Source organism: Ascaphus truei, chromosome 2 (genome assembly GCF_040206685.1).
Source record: "Ascaphus truei isolate aAscTru1 chromosome 2, aAscTru1.hap1, whole genome shotgun sequence".
NCBI classification, from domain to species: Eukaryota; Metazoa; Chordata; class Amphibia; order Anura; family Ascaphidae; genus Ascaphus; species Ascaphus truei.
The window spans coordinates 42,265-62,500 of record NC_134484.1 but is presented as its reverse complement, the minus strand read 5'-3'; the positions used below and the strand labels follow the sequence as shown (position 1 = coordinate 62,500).

General features: G+C 51.3%; 1 protein-coding gene across 1 annotated transcript in view; it reads right to left on the bottom strand.

Annotated features, from left to right (window-relative positions):
- Window positions 1-19,701, bottom strand: part of MROH1 (maestro heat like repeat family member 1) — a 157,194-nt gene extending 137,493 nt beyond the window's left edge. The window contains exons 1-2 of the mRNA XM_075580880.1: window positions 19,359-19,701; window positions 466-603 (exon numbers count right to left, since the gene is read on the bottom strand). Of these exons, the coding sequence (XP_075436995.1) occupies window positions 466-603; window positions 19,359-19,453 (233 nt within the window). The 5' untranslated portion in view covers window positions 19,454-19,701. The remainder of the gene's footprint in view (window positions 1-465; window positions 604-19,358) is intronic.
- Between the last annotated feature and the right edge of the window lie 535 nt (window positions 19,702-20,236).

Sequence of the window (20,236 nt, the reverse complement as noted above, 5' to 3'; positions counted from 1 at the left end):
GAGGATAGAAAGGGGGGAGAGAAGAAAAACGGAGGGGGGGGGGGAGAAAGGAAGAGAGGGAGACGGAGGGGGGGAGAGGGAGGGGAGGATAATGGGATGGAGCATAGAAAGGGGGGGAGGGGGAGAGAAGAAAAACGGAGGGGGAGAGGGAGGGACGGGGGGGAGAGGGAGACGGAGGGACGGGGGGGAGAGGGAGACGGAGGGACAGGTGGGAGAGGGAGACGGAGGGGGGGAGAGGGAGACGGAGGGACGGGGGGGAAACGGGGAGACGGGGGGATGGAGACAGAGGGACGGGGGGATGGAGACCGAAGGACAGGGGGGGGATGGAGTGGGGGGAATGAGAAGGAGGGGATATGGAGGGACGGGGAGAGGGTGCGGAAAAAGGGGATTGGGGGAGTGGGAGGGAGACGACGAATCTTCTCCCCCCCGCCCCTCAGTGACGAGCCTCCTGCCCCCCCCCCTCACCTGCTCAGTGCAGAGATCCCCTGGTGATGAGTCTCCTCTCTCTTCATGTTCTCCCAGCCTCCCTCGGCCTCGACGCTCCGGGTCACCTCCTCACTGCCTCCCTGCGTCAGCATGAACTTCAACGTCTCAACCGCAGAGCTGCACGGACCAACGAGAGGAGGGGGGTCAGCGCAGGGGGAGGAGTCAGTGTGCGCAGGGCAGCGAGGGGCGGGGGTGAAGGATCGGCGCGTAGCGATCTGAAGTCGCTTAACCTATCGCAACTCATTTCCCAACCCACACGGATAAACCTGAAATCGCATAACCATTCCTTGCTAGACTGGATTCTCTCCTCAAACCCCAGCAGAACCCAATCCTCTGGCATCCTTCCTGACATTTTCAGTGACCATGCAATAGTGTACTGTGTAAGGAAAATTAAACCGCCCCAATCAAGCCCTAAAGTTCTCCTCACTAGAACATTTAGAAACTTTAACCCACAACAGTTTCTGGATGATCTTACTACAGAATCGATTTAATTCTCGACCCTGATTCTGCGCTCGACTATTTCCAATCCGAGATCTTAAAACTCTGCGATACCCATGCTCCACTACGCAGAATAAGGGTACGGGGGGCCCACCTTCCATGGGTTACACCTGACCTTATAGCACTCTACCCGTTCCGGGATGCCTTGTGGAAAAGCTACAAAGTAACTGGCACTACCAAGGATCTCAATCACTACAGATTCCTGCGGAACGTGTGCACAAGGCAAACAAGGCATGCAAAAGCACAATATTACTCTGACAATCTCCACCAAAATACATCAAACCCAGCTAACTTCTGGAAGGTTATCAAGAACATATTCCAGCCTTCTAACCATCAACAACCAAGTAATATCACTCAGGGGGATATTACTCTGACAAACCCCACTGACATTGCAAATGCATTCAATGATTACTTTGTGGGGTGTGCTACTAATTATTAGCGAAACGCAACCCAAACCACAAACATGAATCTCATCCTGGGAGTACCCCTACAGTCCCACCCGCTCCCAACAATGCCCACAATTTTCAATTTGGCCTAGTATCTGAAGAGGAGATTACACAAGCGCTCCTCAAACTAAAACTAAGCAGCCAATGTGGACCTGACTTACTACAATCTAGGTTCCTACGACTTGGTACCCCAGCCATTGCCAAACCAATTGCTTCCATAGTCAACTCTATCCTGTCTGCAGGCCATATCCCTAAGACCTGGAAAACTGCCAGAGTTGTCCCAATCTTCAAAAGTGGGGACAAAAACACTGTCTCAAACTACAGGACAATCTCTCTTCTCCCAATTCTATCCAAAGTCATGGAAAAATGTGTCCACTCCCAATTAAGCGATTTCTACACCAAGACAAATTTCCCTAGCCAATTCCAATCTAGCTTTCGCCCCAAAACACTCCACCGTAACTACCCTGCTAAAAGTTTGCAATGAAATCAAGTGTGGAATGGAACGGGGACAACTCACTGGTACAGTATTCCTAGATTTTGCAAAGGGTTTTGATACTGTTGATCATGCTATCCTGCTAACAAACTCCAGAGCTCTGGAATAGGGAAGCATGCTTTAAACTGGTTTCAGTCCTACTTATCAGGAAGATCCCAACATGTGTCCATCTCAGGCTCTAACTCCAACCCCCTGGATATCACCTGTGGTGTCCCGCAAGGCTCTGTTCTGGGGCCCCTACTCTTCTCAGTGTTCATTAATGATCTTCCCACAGCTTGTAAGGAAGCCTCAATACACATGTATGCAGATGACACAATCCTATATGCACACAGCCATAGCCTCTCTGACCTTCAACACGTACTTCAGTCTGACTTTTTGAGACTCGAAAACTGGATTTCCCAAAACAAACTGTTTTTAAACACTGACAAGACTGTAACAATGGTATTTGGGACCAAGACTAAATTTGTAAAGCTTCCAGTGACTGAGCTCCTGATTAGAACCAACGCTAACACCACCCTAACACCTGTCACTAGTTTTAAATACCTGGGCTTATGGTTTGACTCCCACTTAACATTCGGGATGCACATTGATACCCTGACAACCAAGACCTATGCCAAACTAGGGGTACTTTACAGGAACAAATCCTCCCTAAGCCTGCTGGTCAGAAAGCGTATCGCACCGCAGATGCTAACGCCAATTATCCACTATGGAGACATACAGTGGTGTGAAAAAGAAAGTACACCCTCTGAATTCCCTGGTTTTACATATCAGGGAATAATAACAATCATCTGTTCCTTAGCAGGTCTTAAAATTAGGTAAATACAACCTCAGATGAACAACAACACATGGCATATTACACCGTGTGTGTGTGTGTGTGTGTGTGTACACATGACATATTACACCGTGTCATGATTTATTTAACAAAATAAAGCCAAAATGGAGAAACCATGTGTGAAAAACTAAGTACACCTTATAATTCAATAGCTTGTAGAACCACCTTTAGCAGCAATAACTTGAAGTAATCGTTTTCTGTATGACTATCAGTCTCTCACACCGTTGGGGAGGAATTTTGGCCCACTCTTCTTTACAACGTTGCTTCAGTTCATTGAGGTTTGTGGGCATTTGTTTATGCACAGCTCTCTTAAGGTCCCGCCACAGCATTTCAATCGGGTTGAGGTCTGGACTTTGACTGGGCCATTGCAACACCTTGATTCTTTTCTTTTTTTTGTTTGTGCTGATATGCTGTGCTTGGTTTTCGCCAAACGTGGCGCTGTGCATTATGGCCAAACATCTCCACTTTGTTCCAGAAGTCTTGTGGTTTATTCAGATGCAACTTTGCAAACCTAAGCCATGCTGCCATGTTCTTTTTAGAGAAGAGGCTTTCTCCTGGCAACCCTTCCAAACAAACCATACTTGTTCAGTCTCCTGTAGAGTCTGAGATGTAACTCTTGTTTTTTTTGCAATTTCTCTGAGGATTGCACGGTCTGACCTTGGGGTGAATTTGCTCGGACGTCCACTCCTTGGAAGATTGGCAACTGTCTTGAATGTTTTCCACTTTTGAATAATCTCTCTCACTGTAGAATGATGGACTTTAAATTGTTTGGAAATGACCTTATAATCCTTCCCAGATTGATGGGCAGCAACAAATTCTTCTCTAAGATCATTGCTGATGTCTTTCCTCCTTGGCATTGTGTTAACACACCCCTGAATGCTCCAGACCAGAAAACTGCTAAAACTTCGGCTTTTATAGAGGTGGTCACACTTGCTGATGATCAATTAATTAAGGGCATTTGATAAGCAGCACCTGTCTGCTACTTAGCATCTTAATTCCTATGGAAGCAGTATGGATGTGCTTAGTTTTTCACACATGGCTTCTCCATTTTGGTTTTATTTTTGTTAAATAAATCGTGACACGGTGTAATATGTCATGTGTACACACACACACACACACACACACACACACACACACACACACACACACACACACACACACACACACACACACACACGGTGTAATATGTCATGTGTTGTTGTTCATCTGAGGTTGCATTTACCTAATTTTTAGACCTGCCAAGGAACAGATGATTGTTATTATGTCCTGATATGTAAACCATAGAATTCAAAGAGGGTGCACTTTCTTTTTCACACCACTGTAGTATACGGCGCGGCACCCCAAACCCACCTTAGCAAACATGACACCCTCTACAACTCACTATACCGTTTTGTTCTCCAATGCAACTACAACACACATCACTGCGAAATGCTCAAAGAACTAGATTGCTCATCACTCGAGTCTAGGCGCAAAGTTCACCTTTCGGGTCTTTCCTTTAAATACTTTCTGGGCAAACTATCCGTCTACCTGAACAAGCTCCTCACCCCTACCACACGCAGCACCTATCACCTGAGATCAGACTCCAAAAGACTGTTCATGGTCCCAAGGTTCAGCAAAGTATCCGGACGTTCCTCCTTCTCCTTCCGTGCACCTCAAAACTGGAACAACCTACCAGAGACCCTCATATCCACCACCAGCTTAAGTTCTTTCAAATCTAAGGCTGTCTCACACTTTAATCTGGTCTGTAACTGTTACATACGCCTATAATATATATTACCTGTAACTGTGCACGCAATGTCTTGTATATAATGTATACCTTGTTCACTTATGTAACTGTGTTTGTAACCATGTATTATTTGTCTAACTCCTATGCCCAGGACATGCGTGAGAACGAGCGGTAACTCTATACGGATTACTTCCTGGTAACACATCTTATAAATAATCCTAAAGTTCCTAACCGTAACCCCAAATGCCCCTCTGGCAGTGTGGGGGTTACATGGCGGCCCCTCTGGCAGTGCGGGGGTTACACAGATTTGGGATTTCCCGGTGCTTACCCAGTAATCCCAGCCTCCTGCTCCCAATCACAGCCTCCCCCCTCCCACCCCCCCCCCCGCCCCCTGTCCTGAGCAGAACCCGTAGCAGCTTCTCCTGCGGCGGCCCCAGGGACCTGTGAATGGGGAGATAATGAGAGGAGGCCGCCTGACGCGTGGAAATATCTACACGCACACACTATATAAACATACACACGTGTGTGTGTGTGTGTGTGTGTATATATGCACATGAGACACAAACACACACAATATAAACATACACACACATACATAAATATACACACACACACACACACACACACACACACACACACACAGTTAGGTCCGGAAATAATTGGACACTGACACAATTCATAATTTTGGCTCTGTACGCCACCACAATGGATTTGAAATGAAACAACCGAGGTGCAATAGAAGTGCAGACTTTCCGCTTTTATTCAAGGGGTTGAACAAAAATATTGTATGAAACGTTTAGGAATTGCAACCATTTTCATGCACAGTCCCCTTATTTCAGGGGCTCAAATGTAATTGGACAAATGAACACAATCATAAATAAAATGTTAATTTTAATACTTTGTGGAGAATCCTTTGCAGGCAATGACTGCGTGAAGTCTGGAACGCATGGACATCACCAAACGCTGGGTTTCCTCCTTTGTGATGCTTTGCCAGGCCTGTACTGCAGCTGTCTTCAGTTGTTGTTTGTTTGTGGGTCTTTCTGCCTTAAGTTTTGTCTTCAGCAAGTGAAATGCATGCTCGATCAGGTTGAGATCAGGTGATTGACTCGGCCATTGCAGAATATTCCACTTCTTTGCCTTAAAAAAAACTCCTGGGTTGCTTTCGCAGTATGTTTTGGGTCATTGTCCATCTGTAAAGTGAAGCGCCGTCCAATCAACTTCGCTGAATCTGAGCAGACAATATATCCCTATACACTTCAGAATTTATCAGGCTGCTTCTGTCTTCTGTCACATCATCAATAAACACTAGTGACCCAGTGCCATTGTAAGCCATGCATGCCCATGCCATCACACTGCCTCCACCGTGTTTTACAGATAATGTGGTATGCTTCGGATCATGAGCCGTTCCAAGCCTTCTCCATACTTTTTTCTTCCCATCATTCTGGTACAGGTTGATCTTAGTTTCATCTGTCCAAAGAATGCTGATCCAGAACTGGGCTGGCTTTTTTAGATATTGTTTAGCAAAGTGTAATCTGGCCTTTCTATTCTTGAGGCTTATGAATGGTTTGCACTCTGTATTTGCTCTCGTGAAGTCTTCTCCTTATGGTAGACTTGGATAATGATATGCCTACCTCCTGGAGAGTGTTCTTCACTTGGCTGGATGTTGTGAAGGGGTTTTTCTTTACCATGGAAAGGATCATACGATCATCCACCACTGTTGTCTTCCGTGGACGTCCAGGCCTTTTTGTGTTGTAGAGCTCACCGGTGCGTTCTTTTTTCTCAGAATGTACCAAACTGGTGATTTGGCCGCTCCTAATGTTCCTGCTTCTCTCTGATGGATTTTCTTTTTATTTTGCAGCCTAAGGATGCCCTGTTTCACTTGCATTGAGAGCTCCTTTGACCGTATGTTGTGGGTTCACAGCAACAGCTTCCAAATGCGAATGCCACACCTGGAATCAACTGCAGACCTTTTACCTGCTTAATTGATGATGAAATAACGAAGGAATAGCCCACACCTGTCCATGAAACAGCTTTTGAGTCAATTGTCCAATTACTTTTGGTCCCTTGAAAAAGAGGGGGCTACATATTAAAGAGATGTAATTCCTAAACCCTTCCTCCAATTTGGATGTGAATACCCTCAAATTAAAGCTGACAGGCTGCACTTTAAGCCCATATTCATTATTTAACTGTAACTTGAACTTATTTTGGTACACAGCAGAAACAACAAAACTTGTATCGGTGTCCAATTATTTCCGGACGTGTGTGTGTATATATATGTATATATATATAGTGTGTGTGTGTGTGTGTGTGTGTGTGTGTGTGTGTGTATGTATGTGTATGTATGTATGTATGTATGTATGTATGTATGTATGAATGTATATATATATATATATATATATATATATATATATATATATATATATATATATATATATATATATATATATATATATATATTTATATATAGTGTGTGTGTGTGTGTGTGTGTGTGTGTGTTACACACACACACATACATGACCAGCAAAGGTAAAGAGACAACAGCACTCAGTATATATAAGCAGCAACAAACTGTATTAAAGAAACTTGAACATATACCCTACCTAACCTCAGGCTTTATGTTACCGCGGGTTCTACCTAACCTCAGGCTTTATGTTACCGCGGGTTCTACCTAACCTCAGGCTTTATGTTACCGCGGCCCTACCTAACCTCAGGCTTTATGTTACCGCGGGTTCTACCTAACCTCAGGCTTTATGTTACCGCGGGCCCTACCTAACCTCAGGCTTTATGTTACCGCGGGTCCTACCTAACCTCAGGCTTTATGTTACCGCGGCCCTACCTAACCTCAGGCTTTATGTTACCGCGGCCCCTACCTAACCTCAGGCTTTATGTTATCGCGGGCCCTACCTAACCTCAGGCTTTATGTTACCGCGGGCCCTATCTAACCTCAGGCTTTATGTTACCGCGGGCCCTACCTAACCTCAGGCTTTATGTTACCGCGGGCCCTACCTAACCTCAGGCTTTATATTACCGCGGGCCCTACCTAACCTCAGGCTTTATGTTACCGCGGCCCCTACCTAACCTCAGGCTTTATGTTACCGCGGGCCCTACCTAACCTCAGGCTTTATGTTACCGCGGGCCCTACCTAACCTCAGGCTTTATGTTACCGCGGCCCCTACCTAACCTCAGGCTTTATGTTACCGCGGGCCCTACCTAACCTCAGGCTTTATGTTACCGCGGGTTCTACCTAACCTCAGGCTTTATGTTACCGCGGCCCTACCTAACCTCAGGCTTTATGTTACCGCGGGTTCTACCTAACCTCAGGCTTTATGTTACCGCGGGCCCCACCTAACCTCAGGCTTTATGTTACCGCAGATCCTACCTAACCTCAGGCTTTATGTTACCGCGGGTTCTACCTAACCTCAGGCTTTATGTTACCGCGGGTCCTACCTAACCTCAGGCTTTATGTTACCGCGGCCCTACCTAACCTCAGGCTTTATGTTACCGCGGGCCCTACCTAACCTCAGGCTTTATGTTACCGCGGGCCCTACCTAACCTCAGGCTTTATGTTACCGCGGGCCCCACCTAACCTCAGGCTTTATGTTACCGCGGATCCTACCTAACCTCAGGCTTTATGTTACCGCGGGCCCTACCTAACCTCAGGCTTTATGTTACCGCGGGCCCCACCTAACCTCAGGCTTTATGTTACCGCGGATCCTACCTAACCTCAGGCTTTATGTTACCGCAGCCCTACCTAACCTCAGGCTTTATGTTACCGCAGCCCTACCTAACCTCAGGCTTTATGTTACCGCGGGCCCTACCTAACCTCAGGCTTTATGTTACCGCGGGCCCTACCTAACCCCAGGCTTTATGTTACCGCAGCCCTACCTAACCTCAGGCTTTATGTTACCGCGGGCCCTACCTAACCTCAGGCTTTATGTTACCGCAGCCCTACCTAACCTCAGGCTTTATGTTACCGCAGCCCTACCTAACCTCAGGGTTTATGTTACCGCGGGCCCTACCTAACCTCAGGCTTTATGTTACCGCGGGCCCCACCTAACCTCAGGCTTTATGTTACCGCGGCCCTACCTAACCTCAGGCTTTATGTTACCGCGGCCCTACCTAACCTCAGGCTTTATGTTACCGCGGCCCTACCTAACCTCAGGCTTTATGTTACCGCGGGCCCCACCTAACCTCAGGCTTTATGTTACCGCGGATCCTACCTAACCTCAGGCTTTATGTTACCGCGGCCCTACCTAACCTCAGGCTTTATGTTACCGCAGATCCTACCTAACCTCAGGCTTTATGTTACCGCAGATCCTACCTAACCTCAGGCTTTATGTTACCGCGGGTTCTACCTAACCTCAGGCTTTATGTTACCGCGGGCCCCACCTAACCTCAGGCTTTATGTTACCGCGGCCCTACCTAACCTCAGGCTTTATGTTACCGCGGGCCCCACCTAACCTCAGGCTTTATGTTACCGCGGGCCCTACCTAACCTCAGGCTTTATGTTACCGCGGCCCTACCTAACCTCAGGCTTTATGTTACCGCAGCCCTACCTAACCTCAGGCTTTATGTTACCGCGGGCCCTACCTAACCTCAGGGTTTATATTACCGCGGGCCCTACCTAACCTCAGGCTTTATGTTACCGCGGCCCTACCTAACCTCAGGCTTTATGTTACCGCGGCCCTACCTAACCTCAGGCTTTATGTTACCGCGGGTTCTACCTAACCTCAGGCTTTATGTTACCGCGGGCCCCACCTAACCTCAGGCTTTATGTTACCGCGGATCCTACCTAACCTCAGGCTTTATGTTACCGCGGGTCCTACCTAACCTCAGGCTTTATGTTACCGCGGATCCTACCTAACCTCAGGCTTTATGTTACCGCGGGTCCTACCTAACCTCAGGCTTTATGTTACCGCGGGCCCTACCTAACCTCAGGCTTTATGTTACCGCGGATCCTACCTAACCTCAGGCTTTATGTTACCGCGGGCCCTACCTAACCTCAGGCTTTATATCACCGCGGGTCTACCTAACCTCAGGCTTTATGTTACCGCGGGCCCCACCTAACCTCAGGCTTTATGTTACCGCGGGCCCTACCTAACCTCAGGCTTTATGTTACCGCAGCCCTACCTAACCTCAGGCTTTATGTTACCGCGGGCCCTACCTAACCTCAGGCTTTATGTTACCGCGGGCCCTACCTAACCTCAGGCTTTATGTTACCGCGGGCCCTACCTAACCTCAGGCTTTATGTTACCGCAGCCCTACCTAACCTCAGGCTTTATGTTACCGCAGCCCTACCTAACCTCAGGCTTTATGTTACCGCGGATCCTACCTAACCTCAGGCTTTATGTTACCGCGGCCCTACCTAACCTCAGGCTTTATGTTACCGCGGGCCCTACCTAACCTCAGGCTTTATGTTACCGCAGCCCTACCTAACCTCAGGCTTTATGTTACCGCGGGCCCTACCTAACCTCAGGCTTTATGTTACCGCGGGCCCTACCTAACCTCAGGCTTTATGTTACCGCGGCCCTACCTAACCTCAGGCTTTATGTTACCGCGGGTTCTACCTAACCTCAGGCTTTATGTTACCGCGGGCCCTACCTAACCTCAGGCTTTATGTTACCGCGGGCCCTACCTAACCTCAGGCTTTATATTACCGCGGGCCCTACCTAACCTCAGGGTTTGTGTTACCGCGGCCCTACCTAACCTCAGGGTTTATGTTACCGCGGCCCTACCTAACCTCAGGCTTTATGTTACCGCGGCCCCACCTAACCTCAGGCTTTATGTTACCGCGGCCCTACCTAACCTCAGGCTTTATGTTACCGCAGATCCTACCTAACCTCAGGCTTTATGTTACCGCAGATCCTACCTAACCTCAGGCTTTATGTTACCGCGGCCCTACCTAACCTCAGGCTTTATGTTACCGCGGCCCCTACCTAACCTCAGGCTTTATGTTACCGCGGGTTCTACCTAACCTCAGGCTTTATGTTACCGCGGGCCCTACCTAACCTCAGGCTTTATGTTACCGCGGGCCCTACCTAACCTCAGGCTTTATATTACCGCGGGCCCTACCTAACCTCAGGGTTTGTGTTACCGCGGCCCTACCTAACCTCAGGCTTTATGTTACCGCGGCCCTACCTAACCTCAGGCTTTATATTACCGCGGGCCCTACCTAACCTCAGGGTTTGTGTTACCGCGGGTCCTACCTAACCTCAGGCTTTATGTTACCGCGGGCCCTACCTAACCTCAGGCTTTATGTTACCGCGGGCCCTACCTAACCTCAGGCTTTATGTTACCGCGGGCCCTACCTAACCTCAGGCTTTATGTTACCGCGGGCCCTACCTAACCTCAGGCTTTATATTACCGCGGGCCCTACCTAACCTCAGGCTTTATGTTACCGCGGCCCTACCTAACCTCAGGCTTTATGTTACCGCGGGCCCTATCTAACCTCAGGCTTTATGTTACCGCAGCCCTACCTAACCTCAGGCTTTATATCACCGCGGGTCTACCTAACCTCAGGCTTTATGTTACCGCGGGCCCCACCTAACCTCAGGCTTTATGTTACCGCGGGCCCTACCTAACCTCAGGCTTTATGTTACCGCAGCCCTACCTAACCTCAGGCTTTATGTTACCGCGGGCCCTACCTAACCTCAGGCTTTATGTTACCGCGGGCCCTACCTAACCTCAGGCTTTATGTTACCGCGGGCCCTACCTAACCTCAGGCTTTATGTTACCGCAGCCCTACCTAACCTCAGGCTTTATGTTACCGCAGCCCTACCTAACCTCAGGCTTTATGTTACCGCGGGCCCTACCTAACCTCAGGCTTTATGTTACCGCGACCCTACCTAACCTCAGGCTTTATGTCACCGCGGGACCTACCTAACCTCAGGCTTTATGTTACCGCGGGCCCTACCTAACCTCAGGCTTTATGTTACCGCGGGCCCTACCTAACCTCAGGCTTTATGTTACCGCGGGCCCTACCTAACCTCAGGCTTTATGTTACCGCGGATCCTACCTAACCTCAGGCTTTATGTTACCGCGGCCCCTACCTAACCTCAGGCTTTATGTTACCGCGGGCCCTACCTAACCTCAGGCTTTATGTTACCGCGGGCCCTACCTAACCTCAGGCTTTATGTTACCGCAGCCCTACCTAACCTCAGGCTTTATGTTACCGCGGGCCCTACCTAACCTCAGGCTTTATGTTACCGCGGGCCCCACCTAACCTCAGGCTTTATGTTACCGCGGGTCCTACCTAACCTCAGGCTTTATGTTACCGCGGGTCCTACCTAACCTCAGGCTTTATGTTACCGCGGGCCCTACCTAACCTCAGGCTTTATGTTACCGCAGATCCTACCTAACCTCAGGCTTTATGTTACCGCGGGTCCTACCTAACCTCAGGCTTTATGTTACCGCGGGCCCTACCTAACCTCAGGCTTTATGTTACCGCAGATCCTACCTAATCTCAGGCTTTATGTTACCGCGGGCCCCACCTAACCTCAGGCTTTATGTTACCGCGGGCCCTACCTAACCTCAGGCTTTATGTTACCGCAGCCCTACCTAACCTCAGGCTTTATGTTACCGCGGGCCCTACCTAACCTCAGGCTTTATGTTACCGCGGGCCCTACCTAACCTCAGGCTTTATGTTACCGCGGATCCTACCTAACCTCAGGCTTTATGTTACCGCGGGCCCTACCTAACCTCAGGCTTTATGTTACCGCAGCCCTACCTAACCTCAGGCTTTATGTTACCGCGGGCCCTACCTAACCTCAGGCTTTATGTTACCGCAGATCCTACCTAACCTCAGGCTTTATGTTACCGCGGGCCCCACCTAACCTCAGGCTTTATGTTACCGCAGCCCTACCTAACCTCAGGCTTTATGTTACCGCGGGCCCTACCTAACCTCAGGCTTTATGTTACCGCAGCCCTACCTAACCTCAGGCTTTATGTTACCGCAGATCCTACCTAACCTCAGGCTTTATGTTACCGCAGATCCTACCTAACCTCAGGCTTTATGTTACCGCGGATCCTACCTAACCTCAGGCTTTATGTTACCGCGGGCCCCACCTAACCTCAGGCTTTATGTTACCGCAGCCCTACCTAACCTCAAGCTTTATGTTACCGCGGGCCCTACCTAACCTCAGGCTTTATGTTACCGCGGGCCCTACCTAACCTCAGGCTTTATGTTACCGCGGGCCCTACCTAACCTCAAGCTTTATGTTACCGCGGGCCCTACCTAACCTCAGGCTTTATGTTACCGCGGGCCCTACCTAACCTCAGGCTTTATGTTACCGCGGGTCCTACCTAACCTCAGGCTTTATGTTACCGCGGGTTCTACCTAACCTCAGGCTTTATGTTACCGCGGCCCTACCTAACCTCAGGCTTTATGTTACCGCAGATCCTACCTAACCTCAGGCTTTATGTTACCGCGGTTCCTACCTAACCTCAGGCTTTATGTTACCGCGGCCCCTACCTAACCTCAGGCTTTATGTTACCGCGGGCCCTACCTAACCTCAGGCTTTATGTTACCGCGGGCCCTACCTAACCTCAGGCTTTATGTTACCGCAGCCCCACCTAACCTCAGGCTTTATGTTACCGCAGATCCTACCTAACCTCAGGCTTTATGTTACCGCGGGCCCTACCTAACCTCAGGCTTTATGTTACCGCAGATCCTACCTAACCTCAGGCTTTATGTTACCGCAGCCCTACCTAACCTCAGGCTTTATGTTACCGCGGGTCCTACCTAACCTCAGATTTTATGTTACCGCGGATCCTACCTAACCTCAGGCTTTATGTTACCGCGGGTCCTACCTAACCTCAGGCTTTATGTTACCGCGGGCCCTACCTAACCTCAGGCTTTATGTCACCGCGGGTCCTACCTAACCTCAGGCTTTATGTTACCGCAGATCCTACCTAACCTCAGGCTTTATGTTACCGCGGGCCCCACCTAACCTCAGGCTTTATGTTACCGCGGGCCCTACCTAACCTCAGGCTTTATGTTACCGCGGGCCCTACCTAACCTCAGGCTTTATGTTACCGCGGGCCCTACCTAACCTCAGGCTTTATGTTACCGCGGGCCCCTACCTAACCTCAGGCTTTATGTTACCGCGGGCCCTACCTAACCTCAGGCTTTATGTTACCGCGGGTCCTACCTAACCTCAGGCTTTATGTTACCGCGGGCCCTACCTAACCTCAGGCTTTATGTTACCGCGGGCCCTACCTAACCTCAGGCTTTATGTTACCGCGGGCCCTACCTAACCTCAGGCTTTATGTTACCGCAGCCCTACCTAACCTCAGGCTTTATGTTACCGCGGGCCCCACCTAACCTCAGGCTTTATGTTACCGCGGGTCCTACCTAACCTCAGGCTTTATGTTACCGCGGGCCCTACCTAACCTCAGGCTTTATGTTACCGCGGGTCCTACCTAACCTCAGGCTTTATGTTACCGCGGGTCCTACCTAACCTCAGGCTTTATGTTACCGCGGGTCCTACCTAACCTCAGGCTTTATGTTACCGCGGGCCCCACCTAACCTCAGGCTTTATGTTACCGCGGGTCCTACCTAACCTCAGGCTTTATGTTACCGCGGGTCCTACCTAACCTCAGGCTTTATGTTACCGCGGGCCCTACCTAACCTCAGGCTTTATGTTACCGCGGGCCCTACCTAACCTCAGGCTTTATGTTACCGCGGGCCCTACCTAACCTCAGGCTTTATGTTACTGCGGGTCCTACCTAACCTCAGGCTTTATGTTACCGCGGGTCCTACCTAACCTCAGGCTTTATGTTACCGCGGGCCCTACCTAACCTCAGGCTTTATGTTACCGCGGGTCCTACCTAACCTCAGGCTTTATGTTACCGCGGGTCCTACCTAACCTCAGGCTTTATGTTACCGCGGGCCCTACCTAACCTCAGGCTTTATGTTACCGCGGGCCCTACCTAACCTCAGGCTTTATGTTACCGCGGGCCCTACCTAACCTCAGGCTTTATGTTACCGCGGGTCCTACCTAACCTCAGGCTTTATGTTACCGCGGGCCCTACCTAACCTCAGGCTTTATGTTACCGCGGATCCTACCTAACCTCAGGCTTTATGTTACCGCGGGCCCTACCTAACCTCAGGCTTTATGTTACCGCGGGCCCCACCTAACCTCAGGCTTTATGTTACCGCGGGCCCTACCTAACCTCAGGCTTTATGTTACCGCAGCCCTACCTAACCTCAGGCTTTATGTTACCGCGGATCCTACCTAACCTCAGGCTTTATGTTACCGCAGGCCCCACCTAACCTCAGGCTTTATGTTACCGCGGGCCCTATCTAACCTCAGGCTTTATGTTACCGCAGCCCTACCTAACCTCAGGCTTTATGTTACCGCGGATCCTACCTAACCTCAGGCTTTATGTTACCGCGGGCCCTACCTAACCTCAGGCTTTATGTTACCGCAGCCCTACCTAACCTCAGGCTTTATGTTACCGCAGCCCCACCTAACCTCAGGCTTTATGTTACCGCGGGTCCTACCTAACCTCAGGCTTTATGTTACCGCAGCCCTACCTAACCTCAGGCTTTATGTTACCGCGGGTCCTATCTAACCTCAGGCTTTATGTTACCGCGGCCCTACCTAACCTCAGGCTTTATGTTACCGCGGGCCCTACCTAACCTCAGGCTTTATGTTACCGCAGATCCTACCTAACCTCAGGCTTTATGTTACCGCAGCCCTACCTAACCTCAGGCTTTATGTTACCGCAGATCCTACCTAACCTCAGGCTTTATGTTACCGCGGGCCCTATCTAACCTCAGGCTTTATGTTATCGCGGGCCCTACCTAACCTCAGGCTTTATGTTACCGCGGGCCCTACCTAACCTCAGGCTTTATGTTACCGCGGGCCCTACCTAACCTCAGGCTTTATGTTACCGCGGGCCCTACCTAACCTCAGGCTTTATGTTACCGCGGGACCTACCTAACCTCAGGCTTTATGTTACCGCAGGCCCTACCTAACCTCAGGCTTTATGTTACCGCGGGCCCTACCTAACCTCAGGCTTTATGTTACCGCGGGCCCTACAGTACCTAACCTCAGGCTTTATATTACCGCGGGCCCTACCTAACCTCAGGGTTTATGTTACCGCGGGCCCTACCTAACCTCAGGCTTTATGTTACCGCGGGCCCTACCTAACCTCAGGCTTTATGTTACCGCGGGCCCTACCTAACCTCAGGCTTTATGTTACCGCGGGCCCTACCTAACCTCAGGCTTTATGTTACCGCGGGCCCTACCTAACCTCAGGCTTTATGTTACCGCGGGCCCTACCTAACCCCAGGCTTTATGTTACCGCGGCCCTACCTAACCTCAGGCTATATGTTACCGCGGGCCCTACCTAACCTCAGGCTTTATGTTACCGCGGGCCCCACCTAACCTCAGGCTTTATGTTACCGCGGGCCCTACCTAACCTCAGGCTTTATGTTACCGCGGCCCTACCTAACCTCAGGCTTTATGTTACCGCGGGCCCTACCTAACCTCAGGCTTTATGTTACCGCGGGCCCTACCTAACCTCAGGCTTTATGTTACCGCGGGCCCTACCTAACCTCAGGCTTTATGTTACCGCGGCCCCACCTAACCTCAGGCTTTATGTTACCGCGGGCCCTACCTAACCTCAGGCTTTATGTTACCGCGGCCCTACCTAACCTCAGGCTTTATGTCACCGCGGGACCTACCTAACCTCAGGCTTTATGTTACCGCAGTCCTACCTAACCTCAGGCTTTATGTTACCGCGGGCCCTACCTAACCTCAGGCTTTATGTTACCGCGGGCCCCACCTAACCTCAGGCTTTATGTTACCGCGGGTCCTACCTAACCTCAGGCTTTATGTTACCGCAGCCCTACCTAACCTCAGGCTTTATGTTACCGCGGGCCCTACCTAACCTCAGGCTTTATGTTACCGCGGGTCCTACCTAACCTCAGGCTTTATGTTACCGCGGGCCCTACCTAACCTCAGGCTTTATGTTACCGCGGGCCCTATCTAACCTCAGGCTTTATGTTACCGCAGCCCTACCTAACCTCAGGCTTTATGTTACCGCGGGCCCTACCTAACCTCAGGCTTTATGTTACCGCGGGCCCTACCTAACCTCAGGCTTTATGTTACCGCAGGCCCTACCTAACCTCAGGTTTATGTTACCGCGGGCCCTATCTAACCTCAGGCTTTATGTTACCGCGGGCCCTACCTAACCTCAGGCTTTATGTTACCGCAGCCCTACCTAACCTCAGGCTTTATGTTACCGCGGATCCTACCTAACCTCAGGCTTTATGTTACCGCAGGCCCTACCTAACCTCAGGCTTTATGTTACCGCGGATCCTACCTAACCTCAGGCTTTATGTTACCGCGGATCCTACCTAACCTCAGGCTTTATGTTACCGCGGATCCTACCTAACCTCAGGCTTTATGTTACCGCGGGCCCTACCTAACCTCAGGCTTTATGTTACCGCAGGCCCTACCTAACCTCAGGCTTTATGTTACCGCGGGCCCTACCTAACCTCAGGCTTTATGTTACCGCGGGTCCTACCTAACCTCAGGCTTTATGTTACCGCGGGTCCTACCTAACCTCAGGCTTTATGTTACCGCGGGTCCTACCTAACCTCAGGCTTTATGTTACCGCGGGCCCTACCTAACCTCAGGCTTTATGTTACCGCGGGCCCTACCTAACCTCAGGCTTTATGTTACCGCAGGCCCTACCTAACCTCAGGCTTTATGTTACCGCGGGTCCTACCTAACCTCAGGCTTTATGTTACCGCGGGCCCCACCTAACCTCAGGCTTTATGTTACCGCAGCCCTACCTAACCTCAGGCTTTATGTTACCGCAGCCCTACCTAACCTCAGGCTTTATGTTACCGCGGGCCCTACCTAATCTCAGGCTTTATGTTACCACGGGCCCTACCTAACCTCAGGCTTTATGTTACCGCGGGCCCTACCTAACCTCAGGCTTTATGTTACCGCGGGTCCTACCTAACCTCAGGCTTTATGTTACCGCGGGCCCTACCTAATCTCAGGCTTTATGTTACCGCGGGCCCCACCTAACCTCAGGCTTTATGTTACCGCGGGCCCTACCTAACCTCAGGCTTTATGTTACCGCGGGCCCTACCTAACCTCAGGCTTTATGTTACCGCGGGCCCTACCTAACCTCAGGCTTTATGTTACCGCAGGCCCCACCTAACCTCAGGCTTTATGTGACCGCGGGCCCTACCTAACCTCAGGCTTTATGTTACCGCAGCCCTACCTAACCTCAGGCTTTATGTTACCGCAGCCCTACCTAACCTCAGGCTTTATGTTACCGCGGGCCCTACCTAACCTCAGGCTTTATGTTACTGCAGCCCTACCTAACCTCAGGCTTTATGTTACCGCGGGCCCTACCTAACCTCAGGCTTTATGTTACCGCGGGTCCTACCTAACCTCAGGCTTTATGTTACCGCGGGCCCTACCTAACCTCAGGCTTTATGTTACCGCGGGCCCTACCTAACCCCAGGCTTTATGTTACCACGGATCCTACCTAACCTCAGACAGAGGGATAGAGACCCATTAAGGAGAAGGGTTAGGGTTACATGCAAATGAATCAGCGGGAATATACATTCTATTATATATTAGGTGTGGCTATCCCGTGTCCCATGCCTGCAGTCTGACACAGTCACGCATGGGCTGTACCGTTTAGATTGTAAGCTCTTGGGATCAGGGACCGTCTTACCTAGTGCACGTGTGTATATGTTATCCTTGTTTCCCCCCTCCCATTGTACTGCGCTGTGGCGTATGTTAGAATCCTACCCATGCTAATGAGAATACCTGCAGTGATCCAGGCCCCGCGAGTGCTGGGGGAGGTTGGAGCTCCTCCGGTGCTTGTTTCCCCCCTCCCATTGTACTGCGCTGAGGCGTATGTTAGCCTCCTACCCATGCTAATGAGAATACCTGCAGGGATCCAGGCCCCGCGACTGCTGGGGGAGGTTGGAGCTCCTCCGGTGCTTGTTTCCCCCCTCCCATTGTACTGCGCTGTGGCGTGTGTTAGCCTCCTACCCATGCTAATGAGAATACATGCAGGGATCCAGGCCCCGCGAGTGCTGAGGGAGCTCCTCCGGTGCTTGTTTCCCCCCTCCCATTGTACTGCGCTGTGGCGTATGTTAGCCTCCTACCCATGCTAATGGGAATACCTGCAGGGATCCAGGCCCCGCGAGTGCTGGGGGAGCTCCTCCGCTGCTTGTTTCCCCCCTCCCATTGTACTGCGCTGTGGCGTATGTTAGCCTCCTACCCATGCTAATGAGAATACCTGCAGGGATCCAGGCCCCGCGAGTGCTGGGGGAGCTCCTCCGCTGCTTGTTTCCCCCCTCCCATTGTACTGCGCTGTGGCGTGTGTTAGCCTCCTACCCATGCTAATGAGAATACCTGCAGGGATCCAGGCCCCGCGAGTGCTGGGGGAGGTCCTCCGGTGCGTGTTTCCCCCCTCCCATTGTACTGCGCTGAGGCGTGTGTTAGCCTCCTACCCATGCTAATGAGAATACCTGCAGGGATCCAGGCCCCGCGAGTGCTGGGGGAGCTCCTCTGGTGCGTGTTTCCCCCCTCCCATTGTACTGCGCTGTGGCGTATGTTAGCCTCCTACCCATGCTAATGAGAATACCTGCAGGGATCCAGGCCCCGCGTGTGCTGGGGGAGGTTGGAGCTCCTCCGGTGCTTGTTTCCCCCCTCCCATTGTACTGCGCTGTGGCGTGTGTTAGCCTCCTACCCATGCTAATGAGAATACCTGCAGGGATCCAGGCCCCGCGAGTGCTGGGGGAGGTTGGAGCTCCTCCGGTGCGTGTTTCCCCCCTCCCATTGTACTGCGCTGTGGCGTGTGTTAGCCTCCTACCCATGCTAATGAGAATACCTGCAGGGATCCAGGCCCCGCGAGTGCTGGGGGAGGTTGGGGCTCCTCCGGTCCTTGGAAGCTCCCAGGTTCTTGGGCAGCTGAACTCCCAGCATGGAGCTGATCCGAAGCAGGAGGCTGACGCAGAGCTGGGGGTAAAGTTCCTGTACGGCTGGGGCAGACTCCGGCACGGCCAGGATCTCACGCAGGGCGCAGGTGCACTGTGAGGGGGGGAGAGAGTGTGAGTGGGGCTTACATACTCACGCACGGGGGGCTTACATACTCACACACGGGGGTCCTACATACTCCCATCGCAGGGGGCTTACATACTCACACACGGGGGGTTTACATACTCACACACGGGGGTCCTACATACTCCCATCGCGGGGGGCTTACATACTCCCATCGCAGGGGGCTTACATACTCACACACGGGGGGTTTACATACTCCCATCGCGGGGGGCTTACATACTCCCATCGCAGGGGGCTTACATACTCACACACGGGGGGCTTACATACTCACACACGGGGGGCTTACATACTCACACACGGGGGGGCTTACATACTCCCATCGCGGGGGGCTTACATCCTCCCATCGCAGGGGGCTTACATACTCCCATTGCAGGGTCACACATACACAGGGGTCTCAAATATTCCCACCTATAGAGACCTATGGGTCATGGAGTCTGTCCCTCCCTCGCAGGGTGACACAGTGACAGACAGAAGGGAGCTATGAGTCTGTCCCTCCCCCCGCAGGGTGACACAGTGACACAGACAGAAGGGAGCTATGAGTCTGTCCCTCCCCCCGCAGGGTGACACAGTGACACAGACAGAAGGGAGCTATGAGCCTGTCCCTCCCCCCGCAGGGTGACACAGTGACACAGACAGAAGGGAGCTATG